General features: G+C 39.8%; 1 protein-coding gene across 1 annotated transcript; it reads left to right on the top strand.

The window, feature by feature from the left end:
- Positions 1-1589: 1589 nt before the first annotated feature.
- Positions 1590-12191, top strand: ARGLU1 (arginine and glutamate rich 1). Its single transcript, XM_045008312.1, has 4 exons — positions 1590-2165; positions 7095-7320; positions 9627-9710; positions 11341-12191. The coding sequence occupies exons 1-4, from the start codon at positions 1816-1818 to the stop codon at positions 11503-11505; spliced, it is 825 nt and encodes a 274-aa protein (XP_044864247.1). The 5' UTR covers positions 1590-1815; the 3' UTR covers positions 11506-12191.
- The last annotated feature ends 3263 nt before the right edge of the window (positions 12192-15454 follow it).

Here is a 15454-nt window from a genome sequence, read left to right on the forward strand (position 1 = left end):
AACTGGAATGAAACCAAATTTCAAAATATCAAAATCCTCCATGAAATGGAATGGTAAAACAAGCAGAAATAAAACCTTACATATTTTTCAGGCCTTTATCTATCATAAAGAAAAAAAATGGGCACAAAAGGGATTATATTTTTAGAAATCATTTGCAGTTCACCTTTAACTAATCATCATTAACAGAAACATTTTTGCCAAAAAATAAATAAAACAATAAAGTGTCATTTTAACTATTTTTTTACTTTACCCCTTACGCTTCCATATTACATATAGTAACAGGCTGTATCAATTTGAATTAGGTCTTTTTTTAAATTGGGAATTCAACTATGAGAGAACTGCCTTGCCTAGTGCTCCCAGCATTTTACCTGAACCAATTAAAACGTCAATGGGAGTTTGGGTAAATTTCCCCATTGAAGATAAATAAGTCTGTGGCAGTGCTCGGAGCAGAACCAAGCATCTTCATTCAACCACTTATGCTCAGCCTAATCACTAGATTAGACACCCTCCCTACCCTTACAGTGATTAGTCGCTCTGTTTTTAGAAAGGATTTTTTGTGCATCCCAGGCCTTGTCTACACTAGTACATTTACCTAGTTGTGGTCGAACCTGGTGTAGCTGCATGCATACACAATGCCAAATTATGGCTCTTTATAGACTAACAGACGTATTGGAGCATAAGACCTGTTAGTCTATCAGGTGCCACAGGACTCTTTGTGGCTTTTTACAGATCCAGACGAACAGGGCTGCCCCTCTGAAATGATGGCTCCAATCTTGTAATCAGACACAAGATGTCGGACCCCTGTGGCCACGTGGGCTTCACTGAGGCCAGTGGGGATGTGCAGAGGGTGGCCTGTGGCCGGGGACTCAAGGGCAGGATCAAGGCCCACACTCAGCACCTCGCCAGGGAGGGTGGCAGCGAGGAGGGGACCGGATGCGCCGCCAGGGCACCCCGGCACGGAGCAGTCACCCTTCTAGCAACTGCCCCGGCTATGGAGTGAGACACCCCCCCCCCCCGCCAGCGGCGGGTCCAGGCAGCATCAGAGGGAGCGACTAATTTAGAGCCAACTGAGGGGAAATTTCTGACCAGCCCTTTAGTCTGTGCGCGCGGCGGGGGGCGGGGTGAAAATTCTCTCAACTGTTTTTTTCTTTTTTAAATGTTTAAACTGTCCCCAGCCGCTACCCGCGACCAGGGCTCCCGGCACGTCACAGCGACTCCCGCCGACACCCGTGGAAGTGGGCGTGGGGGTCACCGAGGCGCGGCTGGGGGGCGGGGCGGCTTCGCACAGCGTGTGACACCTTCGGGCTTGACATGGGGCGCGGGGACGTTGCTTAGAGCCCTCGGCCTCCGCGTGCGCGTCTAGGAGGCTCCGCCCCCCTGATAACCAGGCCACGCGGGGCAAGGGCCAACTGGGCCCAGCCGCCGCCGCCAGCCACCCAATGGCGCAAGGACAGGCTGTGCGCATGCGCACGGGCTCTACCTCTTCCCGCCCCCACCCGTTCCCGAGCTCACCCCGACTCGGCCCGAACCTCTCCGAGCGCCTTCGGGTATCTTCGGCGGTCAAAAAGAGGAGGGAGCCGAGTGTGCGTGCGCGGTGCATTGTGGGGCGGCAAGGAGCCGAGTCACCGCTGGGTTCGGGCCGCCATCTTGTCTCCGTCCGGATTCGCTGCCGCCTCCGGGGCCTGCTCCTTCTCCTCAGTGAGCCGGTCGGGGGAGAGGCCCAGCCAGGCTGATGCGCGCGTCCCCTCGCGCCTCTCTCAGGTGCCGCTAGCGTCCAGGCTTCGGGCGGGGCGGCCGCGGCCGGGGGGCTCCGCCATGGGTCGGTCCCGCAGCCGGAGCTCGTCCCGCTCCAAGCACACCAAGAGCTCCAAGCACACCAAGAAGAACCGGAGCCGCTCGCGGTCCCGCTCCCGGGAGAAGGAGCGGGCGCGCAAGCGCTCCAAGTCCCGGGAGACCAAGCGGAACCGGCGCCGCGAGTCTCGCTCCCGGTCCCGCTCCAACACGGCCCCCTCGTCCCGCCGGGAGCGCGAGCGGGAGCGCGCCTCGTCCCCCCCGGACCGCATCGACATCTTCGGGCGCACGGTGAGCAAGCGCAGCAGCCTGGACGAGAAGCAGAAGCGGGAGGAGGAGGAGAAAAAAGCGGAGTTCGAGCGGCAGCGGAAAATGTGAGTGCCCACCTCGGGGATCCCCGCCTGGGGCCTCGTCCCCCCGAGCCCGGCTCGCAGCGGCTCCTTCCTCTCGCTTCGATCCCGGGGCAAGCTCGCCGAGCCCCTCCCTCCCATGCTCCCCGCTAGAAAACACCCGCCGCGGAGCCGCTGCTCCCCTCCCGTCCCCTCCCCTCCCTTCCTCCTCTAACATGCATCTAAGGGCCTTCGGTTCGGTCTCCTCCTCTGTCCGAGGCCTCGCCGCCTCTGGGGCTGTGTGTGCAGCACTCACTGCCAGACTTTTGTCCCTCCCCTTTTCTGCGAGCATGCAGCTTACTCTTTAGGCTGAGGCACTCCTAGTTGGCCCGAGGGCTGTGTTGTGCCTCGTAAAAAGATGCACTCAACAAGTATACTAACTCGGGGTTTGTCTCTGCATTAGTGCTGAATCAGAGAGGATTCATATCATGGAACACTTGCTCAGTTGAACAAAAATAACATGTTAAGCGTTCAAGTGTGTGTAGCTCTTGTTATATTTCATAAAACTCCCAGGCCTTCCTTCATTTTGTTATAGATTTGGAATTAGGTGCCCGAATAGTTCACTTGCAGCATTATTTAAGTTATCAGAAATATTTTTATTCTCCCTTATGATTTCTTATTCCATCACAGACAGCAACAAAACTCCTTGTAACAAGTTGTAATAAATCCATCATTTTTGAATGTCCTATAAACCTGGCACGTTGACGTATGAAACTGTGATGCAAAAATATTGACCTGGGGAAACAAAAATACTGTCTGATCCTACCTTTGTAAGTGAATGCTTAGGCAGACTCCAGTAATGACAACCAGTCAATTTTACACCAACTCATTTTCTTTTGGCTTTGTTCTAGCTATATCAAAATGAATGAAATAATTACAAATTATCCATATGTTGGAAATTTTGATCTCTCCATATTGCTTCTTTCATTTCTATTTTAATGTATTCTGCTGTTGAGAGTCCTCTTGACCTATGCTAATTGCAGTTTCATAGGCGATATCATCAAATGTGGTAGGGTTACAGAACACATTTTGAAAAATTTCAAAATATTTTGTCTTGGAGACACTGGGCCCTGATTTTCTTGTTAGACCTGGGTCAATCGGGATTAATTCTATTGAAATCAGCGAAGTTGCTCTAGCCCAGGGGTTCTCAAACTGGGGGTCGTGAGGTTATTACATGGGGAGTCGCGAACTGTCAGCCTCTACCCCAAACCCTGTTTTGTCTCCAGCATTTATAATGGTATTAAATATATTTAAAGTGTTTTTAATTTATAAGGGGGACTGCACTCAGAGGCTTCCTTTGTGAAAGGGGTCAAGAGTACAGAAGTTTGAGAACCATTGCTCTAGCCTATATTTAAGAGTGAGAAGAGATTCCTGCTCTGGTTGTTTATTTTTAAACATTCAGTCTCTTCTCAATTTGGAATCTTAATGCTTTTGTTCCAGATTCTTTTTCGTTCCCAGGTAACCCTTTAAATGAACTGTAAGGCAAACACTTAAATATTTCATTTGAGAACGTATATGTGACTTGTCCAATTACTTTAAAATTGCAAATATTTCACATCTACTTTTTATAACAAAGGTCTGATTTCTTACCAAACCAAAATGGCTCTTTAGGGGAGGGAAGAAACTGTTCTAGTATTGAAGGAAAATGAAAGGTTTAAGATCTTTATATCAAATAGTCAAGCAGTTGATCATTATGTTGCCATTAAAACTTTGATTTGCAACAAATCTAGTTCTGTTTACCTGAATAGTAGGCCAGAGCTCATTAAGAAAAAAATCTGTTGGCATTCTTACCTGCACTTTAATGTTTTTCTAGAACAACTTTGTTATACTACACAAATCAGCTTATTATGAAAAATGGTGGAATACTTATGATCTAGGTGGGCAATATGGGATTTGATCGAAGTAGCAACAGTGCAGTAAAGTGCAGTCTTTCTCTCACAGGAGTTTGTTAGGCAAACAGAATTCTGCTGTTTGTCAAAATACTATTTAAGAGGCGCACAAGAGTCTTTAGTTGTCCAGGTTATTTAAGTGTTGTGAACTAAAAAAAAACAAACAAAAAAACTTCCATGTTTTTTGGAGGGAGGGGGTTGAGGTTATTTTTTGGGGGGAGGGGATTCCATTTGGGCTTTGCTAGTGTGGCAAACTATATTAAATTTAAATTTTGTGCTTCACTAGTTGAATCAAGCACTTCATATTTCATACTGGCTTATATGTCACTTATCAAATTGCCTAGTGATAGCTACATACATTGAAAATGGCTGTCTTCTGAATCTGTACAGAACGGGTGTCCTGAGATATGAGATCTCTGTGCTTTACCCTGTTTTCTGTTCTTTTCAGTGACGCTTAATTTCAAGGTCTACAAATAAATGAATATGGAAATATTTATGTGGCAAATCCACTGAATCCACTTTCCTTCTTGCAGCTCTCATAAAACTCTTAACATACTCTATATGAATCTCATAACTTATTCTGAAAAATCTGACACAAGCATGCTTTGACTTTCTGCTGTTTCTGAAAATGTTGCATGTTAGAGGAAGATGCTAATTTTACCTCTGTATAGGAAGTCTTGTATACACCTGTTACAGAAAATATTATTATTATTATAGATAGAAACTACACTACCATATTTAAGCCTGATCCTGCATTTATTGGGAATGTACAACATTGACTTGTAGAGTTAAATCTTCAAATGTAGATGTTAGAGTGATGGTCTAATACAGAACTTAAATCTTTGAGAATAAATTCTCATGTAGTCACTTTTTTTAACACAGCTTTTATAGTATAGTTTTTTTAATCACATTTCCTGTAACACTACACCCCTCCCCCCAAGTTAATGTAATAATTGTCTGTAATTTTCAAAAGCAATGCAAGTGCTGCCCATAATTTTATGAATCTTGAAATTTTTTGCCAGGAGTAGGAGGAGGTGGGAAACCTTCACAGTGTGATGCTAATTTGAGAACAACATAATTTACTTACATTATTTTTAAAAAATGAGCAGTTCACGTGTTCATTTGCCTGAAATATTTTCTTTAATTCGGAAAAAAAAATGTTCACGTGGATTTAATTTCTCATGTTCAAATATTTTATTAAGAGGGCAACAATAAATAAAGATTTGTATAGATCGATACCTGATATATACCAAGGCTTAACGTGAAGCAAATTTTACAGCACAATTACAACCTATTCGGTAATATATTTTAGATTTTATCCTTATTCTGAAGGTTTTAAAAACAAATTAGAGAATATGTCTACAAGAACCTTGTAGTTATTTCTGGAATGAAAGTGTACTGGGCAACAAATACACTGCACAACAGTGAGGTGAGGAAATGGGCCATGGAATATTTTATATCCACTTAAAGCAGAGAACTTTGGTTTAAGGTTTCATCAGAAAGAGCCCACATCTGCATCAGTAGAATGAAAGACTAAATTCTCTCTTCTGGGGGTTAAACCTATAGGTTGAAGGAGTCCTTAGGTGTTTCAAATATGTTATTTAGCTAGTCAATCCATTCCCTTTAGGATATGTGTTGTCTTACTATTTTGTAAAATCCCCACTAGGAAATCCAAAATCTGTCAAATTATATAATTTTTCTGAAAATGTATGAATAATTGAAAATGTCTTCATATTAAAAATATACTTATAATTGAGTGAATAACATCTGAAACTCTTACGTTAACAAGAAAGTGACCGGAAACTATTCTATTTTAGGTCTTGTATTGTAAACCATAGATTATTGGTCCTAGCTGACAAATTAAGATGCATCTCTTAAACATATTGTACTCAGTATTTCACTAGTGTGCTTAAGTTTCAATTCAAATAGAAGTCCAGTGTGAATGTAAAAATAATACAGTACAGTAACCCTGAAAAGTGAATACCATTTAAGGAATAGCTGTAGAATATTATTTTATATAAAATGAACCTTCTGTTAGTATTTGAATATTTAATTCACGAACGGGCCCAATCCTACAAATGCTCACTACTGTGCATAGTGCTTGCTATCATGAGGAGCTTTTTCATCTTCATGGCAGCAAGCACTACAGCAGGTATTAAGCGTTTATAAGATCTAACCCAATATTTTACTGTTCGGTGAAAAATGTGAACAGAGTTAAAGTTAAGTGAATATAACATTTTGCATCCTATCATATTTGGTGTTACCCTTTTTAAAAAAAATAGCATCTTACTAAAAAACAAACAAAACCCCCCACTCTTTAGAAAAAAATCCTTTATAAAAATACAGAACACAAAAATAATGGTTTATTTAGGACTCCAAATTGATATTTTTTGCTTTTGTACAATTATGCTTGACACTCAATACCATCATAAAGAAATTAAGTAGATCTGCAGTATTTGATATGTGATAAGGTAAATTATTGGAGATCTAGATTACGCCAACACCTGGAGCTTTTGTTAGGAATATTCAAATTACAAATTTTATTGTCTCTGCTTTCTGTTTGTTAGAGACCAGTTTGGTGCCTTTGAGGTGGAGGTCTTAGGGCAATGTTTTATTACTTCATGTAACACAAAACATAAAATGTTTTGAATTTTGAAAGGGGGATGGGTACTCTAGCTGGTAGCTACGTTTCAACGTTACTGTGCTTTAAGTAACATTTCAGAGTCAAAATAATCCATTTGCTGTATCACAACCTACTCAAAATGCTATTTTGTTGTTAAATGTAACCTTTTAATATGTGTTAAATATGGTATGTTCCTATGGCTTTTGTAGTCATCTTACTTGCTTTCTCTTAAATGTAAAGCAATTTTTTTGTATGGGTTGTGTGTGAACAAAGAATAAAGGAAAACATTTAAATATATAATACCAACCATAATCTTCTACATCAATCTGTGAATTAAAAGTTTTACTTAAATTTCATTATTGAAATAACTAATTCAATTATTATTTTCATGTCTCTTTCTAGACGCCAACAAGAAATTGAAGAGAAACTCATAGAGGAAGAGACAGCCCGAAGAGTGGAAGAGCTTGTGGCTAAGCGTGTAGAGGAAGAGCTGGAGAAACGGAAGGATGAGATTGAGCGAGAGGTTCTCCGCAGGGTGGAGGAGGCTAAGCGCATCATGGAAAAACAGTTGCTCGAAGAACTCGAGCGACAGCGACAAGCTGAACTTGCGGCACAAAAAGCCAGAGAGGTAACGCTCGGTCGTTTGGAAAGTAGAGACAGTCCATGGCAAAACTTTCAGTGTCTGGTTGTGCCTCCTGTTCGGTTCAGAAAGAGATGGAATACAGCAAATCTAATTCCCTTCTCGTGTAAACTTGCATTGCTGCGAAACTTAATTTTTAGCCTATTCAGAGGAGCTCACTGATACTTAAAACAGTTACTCTTCTAAAACCTGTACAAGGATACTTGAATTTTAATGGAACTGACCTACATATTTGAGAATTGTTTGAAACTTTTGCCATGGCTGCAGGATTTATCCACAATCCTTTCTTATTTGGGGGGGAAAGGGTTAAAATTTATAATAATGTATCCTTCATTTGTTTCATTTTATTTACCTAGACTGTAAGAGGCTTTTTGCCTTCAGTCAGGAAAAGAGCAGGGTCCAGCACTGAGCTGCAGTACCTGTCTTTAACTAGGTTTTCTTACTGTTCTCCCTTTAAAACAAACATTCTCTTTGAGCATACATTGGACTAATTCCTGTACTTTGAACATAAGCCCAGCCACCGTCTTCACCAAGGACTTATGTCCAAATCATTATATCCATTTTTCAATAACTACTAACTCCTTTTTTTTCTCTAGAATTTATTAAGGAGCAGGTTGTCCTTGTCTGAAGTCAAGCTAAACGTGTGACTTGTTTTATCAGCAGCTGGAGGAAAAGCTGAAAAACGTCTTTCTGTGAGGCAGTAATTTGCTACTAAGGCTTTGATGCTTGTCTGCACTAATCACTCCGGGATCCAAAAATTTAAAGTCCATCTTTTAAACCCTTAAAGAAAATTCAGCTAAATAGCACTGAGTGTCCAATAACTCTCTCACTCCGTACTTCTTTTACTAGTTGGTCTAAATGAATAACTTGATTAGTTTACAAGAGAAAAATCATTAATAATGATGCTTTTCCCTTAAGGCTAAATGTCAACTGTTTGCGAATATAATATCTTTGAAATAGAAGTTCTTTTGCTGAGACTTAAGATATGCAGAATTTCACATGTGTGCAATTCAAAGTTCAACTTTAAGAGAAATGCATTTTGACTTTATATACATTAAAGTTTGCTGAAATTTGTATATATTGGATTTTAGTTGACTAAATGGATGCATCATTCACAAAAAGGTTTTTTAAAAACCATCATTTAAGTTTGATACGGAGTAGTTTCATCAGTGCTTTACTATGTTAAAATGAATTTCAGTTCCTGGAGCATAGCGTGCTAGCTAGTAGCTGATTACTAGTCATCGTAAGAAGTTTTCTCTTCATATGCTTGTTTTGTTTCATATTAACTTTCTTTTTTACACAGACACAAACCTCTGGCTGATTTAAATCTTCCAAATATTAAAATAATTTGGATATTTATTATGTGAACTGAAGCACCTCAAAAACCTTCCCGCACTCTTCATATTTATGTTTTGCATAACAAAGTTTTATTAAATTCACCAAGGAAACAGCAGTTTATAAGGCTCTATTTCCTCATCATGCCTTTTCTGGACTCCTGAATTCCAGTTCAAACTGTAGATGACAGTTTAAGCTGTCTTAAAATTGTCAAAATATTGAATGTTAAGTCCATTTTCCCCACGAAAGAAGCCCTTAGTTCCATGAAGTATGGATTACCATTTGTATTTTTCACTAACAGTAAATGTATTTTTCTTATTAATTGTTTGCCTTAGGAATGATTTACATATTTTTGTTCCTTCTTATCATAAACATCTGCATTCCTCAGCTCAGCCTTCCTTGTATGTTGTTTCTTTATAAATGGTTGAGCTGCTGATGCAGGTATTGCCAAGCTAACAGTACAAATCATTTTAAAGAGGAAGCTGGCGCGTATGGCAGCCGAGGAGCACACTCTGCAGGACACTGGACAAGACAGTAAATATTCAACTTTTAATGCTGATTAAAGGAGTATAGGTAAAGAATACGTAGGTATACTTAATTGGTGAGACCAACTATTCACTTTATTTATATTTTATATATTACTTTTTTAATTTGGTAAATACTATCCAGTTTTTGTAGTTGTCCTTGTTCATTTGTGTGGTATTAAAATACTAGTAATAAATTGTCAGGAATCTATGATTAGGGAGGGTTTAGTTGGTTGCTGTTTGGACTGGGAGGGATGATTTAAATTTAGTACTAGAGACCAATTTTAGTGGCTGCACAATTTACTGTTGAGACAAAATAGGTGGCTGTAAAGCTGCCCTGTAAGTCAGTTCACAAAAGAATTCTGAGGAAGATTAGTGAAGACACATAAATGAGTATTTTACTTTTCTAACATCTTACCCTGTCCTCCCCTTTAGGAGGAAGAGCGTGCAAAACGTGAGGAACTAGAGCGAATATTAGAAGAGAATAATCGAAAAATTGCAGAAGCACAAGCTAAACTGGTAGGTAGAAATGAAGTTTACATTAATGTAGACATGTTCAAATCCTATTGCCTGATGTGCTAGATATTATTATTATTATTATTATTATTATTTTTAAACATCTAATCCTACTCCCATTGAAATCGGTGTGAATGCTCCCATTGACTTTGATGGCAGACAATCTCTTCCCAGCTCCCAATGTATCCTTTCAGTTTTTGACTGGTGACCAGGCTTTGACTAGTGTTCGGGGCCGGCTCTACTGTTTTTGCTGCCCCAAGCAGCGCGCCGAATTGCCGCCGCTTTCGGCGGGGGCAGTCCGTGTGCCGTTAGGGCGTTTTGCGTGTTTCCGCTGCCACCGTATTGCCACCGCCGTGGAAATGCGCGATCTGCCCTAACAGCACATGGACTGCCCCCGCCGTCAGTGGCGGCAATTCGGCACGCTGCTTGGGGGCAAAAACACACAGACTGCCGCCCCTTGCAGATTGCCGCCCCAAGCACCTGCTTGGGATGCTGGTGCCTGGAGCCGACCCTGCTAGTGTTCCTAGTGTAACAGAACAGGTATAAACGTGTTTGACACAAGCAGAATTCCAGTGTGCAGTGGTTGAGGAGGACTTTGTCAGACTTCTGTTTAGTATATGATAGTTGCACTCATTTAAAGTAAATCAGTGGGTTTTAAACCAGCTTAGTTAAATCAGTGCAAAAACATTGCTTCCCTGTGTAGATGCTGTTACTTTGGTTTGAGTGGTTTATTTTGCTTGATCAATTTAAAATAATCCAAAATAAGCCTGATTACAAAGGGGTTTGCACCAATTTAACTAAATTGTTTAAAATCACAGGTTAAACCAATGCAGTTTTCTTGTGTAGATAAGGCCTTTGTTAAAACTGGTTTATGGATTTACACCTTCTTTAAAATCTCACTGTCAGTTTTTGTGGTTTTACAACTACATTTTTAATTTATCACTTTATGGAGAAACAACTATAAAAACAGAAAAAAATATTCAAATTAACTATATGCTAAATACTGTTAAATGAACAAAATAAAAACTTTAAAATACAGAAGTTCTTCTGCTAATCTTTCTTTCATTAGTAATTATGTCCTGATAGTGCAAATAGACATAAGTCACTTTATGCCTGAGTCATTCCATTAAGCTTAATGCATAAGTGCTTGCACTATTTGAGCCTAAATGGTAACTTGTAATAGGTTGAGAAAGAAATCGGATGAAAACTTGGCAGGGTTTTGCTCTATATTGATAGTGCCCCATTAAGTTATCAAACACAAACGAGAAGTAGTGGAGAATATTCCTTTTTATAAATTGATTTCCCTAATAATGAAAACAGGAACAATGTTATATTTAAATTTGTAATGCATATAAATATGTACAGATAGTATTTGTAAAGTGTGTTGAAAATGGAACGAACTATATTGGTGTATGAGATTTTGATATGCATTTTGATATGCACTGAAAATGTTTATGCATGTGCAAAACTTTACTTCTGTGAAGCCAATAGAACTTGTAACATGAGTAGTGACGTCTTAAGTTTGCAGAATTGGCTTCTGTGTTTGAATACATGTAAACTAGAGATTGAGAAATCACTACTACAGGGGCTGCAAAATATTATGTATTCTAAATTCTACTGGTTTTGTACACAGGCTGAAGAACAATTGAAAATTGTTGAAGAACAAAGAAAGATTCATGAGGAGAGGATGAAACTAGAACAAGAGAGGCAACGTCAGCAAAAGGAAGAGCAAAAAATGATCCTGGGCAAGGGAAAGTCTAGGCCAAAACTGTCTTTCTCACTAAAGAGCCAGGATTAAATTGGAACTCTGAACTCTTAAAAAGAAAAATGAAACAGAAAAACTTTGTATGGTAGCTTCATGTTGAAGTGGTTTCTTTCACCTTTTTTGGGGGGGGGCTGGAGGGTGTCTTTTTTTTTTTTTTTTTTTTTTGAAAGTCTGGAAAGTTAGCTTGTTCTAATAGGGGCTGTGCTCTGCATTTCTTAATATTTTTTTTTTAACTTCCATTAAGTTAAATCCTTATCAGATCACTGTTGCCTTTTAGAGAGTAATCTGTTCTCATCCATTTTGTTTCTGTAATAGTGGTTTGAAGCAGATCAGGTCACTTTATAAATTGTGTATGATCTGATAAGGTTTTTACTGACCCACTGATTTCAGAGTTATACTCTGATATTAGTTCGAATTTCATGCTGGTTTTGCTGACTTTTAATAACAAAAAAAGTTAGTATATGCATCAGTAAATTCCCAAAGTACTACTGGACCTCTGTGGTTTATTGTTAAATCAGTGTCCTATGATACTGTCCCACTGTTGCACTTGATGTTCCTGATACAGGTAAGGAAACGGTCAATTCTGCTATGAATATATAGAGAGATTGAGAGTTCAGTATTGTCGCTTAGGTTGTTTTTATTACATTGACAAAATTCAACCAGCATTCCCCATTGTGTAAATAAACCAATTTGCTGAATAAAGTAAAGTCTTAAATTCATATGTTTAAGTAAATTTTTTTAGTACACTTGTATAACTACAGTAAGAGTGACAGTTCACTTTCCTAAATTCAAAAATATAGTGGCATTTTTTAATTTCACTTCCAAAAAATTGTTGCTTTTCCTACCTCTAATGCAAGGATTACACAGACAGTTTAAAAAACCCACAGTTTCTAATATTTTTTTAATGGCTGTTGCTATTTTCATTAAATGTTGGTATTATTCTGACAGAGACTTATTTTGGCTTCTTTAGCTTACTGAACCCAGAAAAGTACTTTAGTATCTAATCCCCTTGAGTTTGCCTCATTATATGGTATGTTGTATAATTTAGGGTCATCACCATATATAGTGAATCTGATAATTTAGGAAGGGGAAAACAAACCCTGTATATATTTATTTTTAAATTGAAGGGCAAGCACACTTGCGAGGTAATGGAAAGCAGAAAGTGAAGTTCTGTTTAAATACATTGTTTTAGGCGCAAAGCAACTATTGTTTATGTGCAGCATCCTGAATGTTATCCATTTATATACGGGTTTTATTCTAACAAATGAAAACACAGATTGAAAACTATATATAAAATCCCCTTTTGTATGTAACTCTTCTGCAGAATCTTCAGCTACTGTAGTGTCCAGTTCTAAAATTCCATTTTTCCTATTGGTATTACAACATCTATAGTGAATACTTTAAAATGAAAGATCATAATTGTTGACTAAACATATGAAGATTTTCCGGACTAAGAGGGAAAGAATTCCTGATACTTCACCAGATCTGTTTCTGTGGATTTGATAAATAAAATGTAGCAGGTTGAATGTGTCACTGTAACAGTATGCAGCAATCTTTGTCTGGAACTTGGAGTCGGGTGCAGATTGACACTTTCGGCTTTGCCCTGAGTGTCACAATAAGCATGAAGATATAAAATACCTACAACAGTACTTGTACTTAAAATTGTCTTTATAAATTGTTACAGAAATAGTGTTGCTTAATGAGTAAGCACACAAACTGAAGCCAAACAATGTACGTGACCTGTAGCAAGCATCAGGCTTTATTTAAAAACTCAACTGATACCTGTATTTCTAAAATATAAAACTTCCCCTTGTTCCCTATATGAGAAACAAGCTATTAAAAAATCAATACTTAAACAGACCTATGTATTTTGTTTCCTCTCCTGTTCTGAATGCAAGAAACTAAATCTGCCCTAATGCAGATTTGCAGTTGTAATATTTCATACTTCATTAATTATTTTCTTTTGTTAAATAATGGCACTAATACAATACATAAAATCTTGGTTGTCTTAGTTATGCAGTATAAGTGGCTTTCTTGAGATCATAATTTTTAAGTCGTACTTCCTCTGACACAATGTAGTATAGTCCAAAAAAAAAAAAAATAGGTTTCACATCCTACTACGTGTTACACTTGTGTATTTGTATTCTTCCTAGGAGCAGATCCTCAGCTGGTGTGTAATTGTCAAACTCCACCAACTTCAAATATTTCTGCTTACCAGCTAGCATTTTATAAGTTTTGTACAGGGAGAGATTCATGTGTGCTTAATTCCCCTTGCCTCCCCAAAAAACTTGTTTGTCAGTTGTTTGTGATGACTTAAGAGTTGTGAAGGGGAGAGTGGGAATAGTCCTCTTGTTATACCTATATATTTTCTCTTGCCACTAAAAGAATGGCAACCCTGAGGGCAATAGTGAAGACTCAGTTCTTCCACTGCTATTTGATGTTTGACATCCTGTCACAAGAAATGACTTAAGCCTCCAGCCCCCTCCCTGATATTTGTATCTGTCTACAGTTACAAGTATTTGTTACATATACAAATTCCTTAATACTTCAGGCAACAATTAAACTGATCAGATGGATTTAGTCTGTCAGTTTCCCCCAAAGGATGGGTCATGGGAAGGTTGTAGATGGGTTGCGAGAATGGTTCAGAAGAAGGGAGGGTGGGAAGGGGCTGGAGAATGAGCCTGCCCCGTAACCCGCCCCATAACCCACCTCCCCCCCACCCTCCCAAAAAATGGCTTCTGTCCTTGTTTCCCCACTCCAGGTATTGCAACCTGGCATGTGGGGTTGCAGTACCACTCAGGTTTGGCCCACTCTCTGGCATGAGGGATGGGTGGCCAGGCCAAACCTAAGCAGTGCTGTAACCGCACACTCCAGGTTGCAATGAACTGGAGCCATTAGTGGAGGATGAGAGGGGCAGGCTTGCTCTCCACTTCCCAGGGTCTCCCAGCACTGGGATTAGGGTGAGGGTGCTGCTGTAGGTGGTCAGTACTGCCTTGGCAGGGCAAGGAGGAGACAGTAGGGATGGTGAAAGAGGACACTTGCCTATGGTTTTGTCCCTTTCCTCCCCCTCCCAATTTGAACCCTGGGTGCCTTGCAAAAAAGACCATGCAGTTGGTGTGTATGCTTAGTAGAAAGTTCAGGGAACTACTGCATTAGTTACACTGAACCTTGTTGAAGTCACGATTATGAGCTGCAGCTCCCATTGACTTTATTAGTTTATTTTGGGGTGTTATTTCTCATCTAATGTAGAAGGGGTGCTGATTTCTCCCCTGTTTTTAAGCCACTTCAGCCTTTGTTTTGAACGTGTTAGCTTACTAAATATTTGATAGGAGTGGGACATTCTTGTGTCCACATGCACAAAGGCAGTGTGCACCATACATTTTTCATCTGATGATAAAGATGGCCTTTGTCTCCGGTGCCTCTGCTTTTCAGCAAGTGTCTGTTGGATTTTTTTTAAGGAATAAATAGGGTGGAATAAACTAGAGCTGCAACCCTAGCCAAAGACTCAAACAACTTTTTCAAAATCAGAAGAGGCTCTTTTGCAGTTACAATAAACCACCCTTTAACCATACCACAGTCATTAGTCTGATGAAAACTGATTTCTGCTATGAAGTGGGCTGAAGAGCTGCTGCCCCTGAAGCCTACAGAGACAATTTGGCCTGTGAGCTATCTAAGCAACATACCAATGTCCTACCCACCCACATAACAGGGCGTGTCACTACACCTCAAGGCATTTAATATTGGAATCAATTCTCAGCTTGCTTCCTGGAAAAAAAGGAAAAACCACCACCACTCATCTACCATTTCTTCCCCCTCACATATGCACTTGCCCCAAATACTACCACCTGCTTTTTTCCCTATGGTATTTCACATGCTCTACCACTATCCTCACCAAGAATGTGGAATAAGTTGTTTCTCACTAATAGAGGCTATGCACTCTCCAACAATCTCTCTCTGCCTGCCCTAGCTACCCCTGCTTTTC

This window comes from Mauremys mutica, chromosome 1 (genome assembly GCF_020497125.1).
Source record: "Mauremys mutica isolate MM-2020 ecotype Southern chromosome 1, ASM2049712v1, whole genome shotgun sequence".
NCBI lineage: Eukaryota > Metazoa > Chordata > Testudines > Geoemydidae > Mauremys > Mauremys mutica.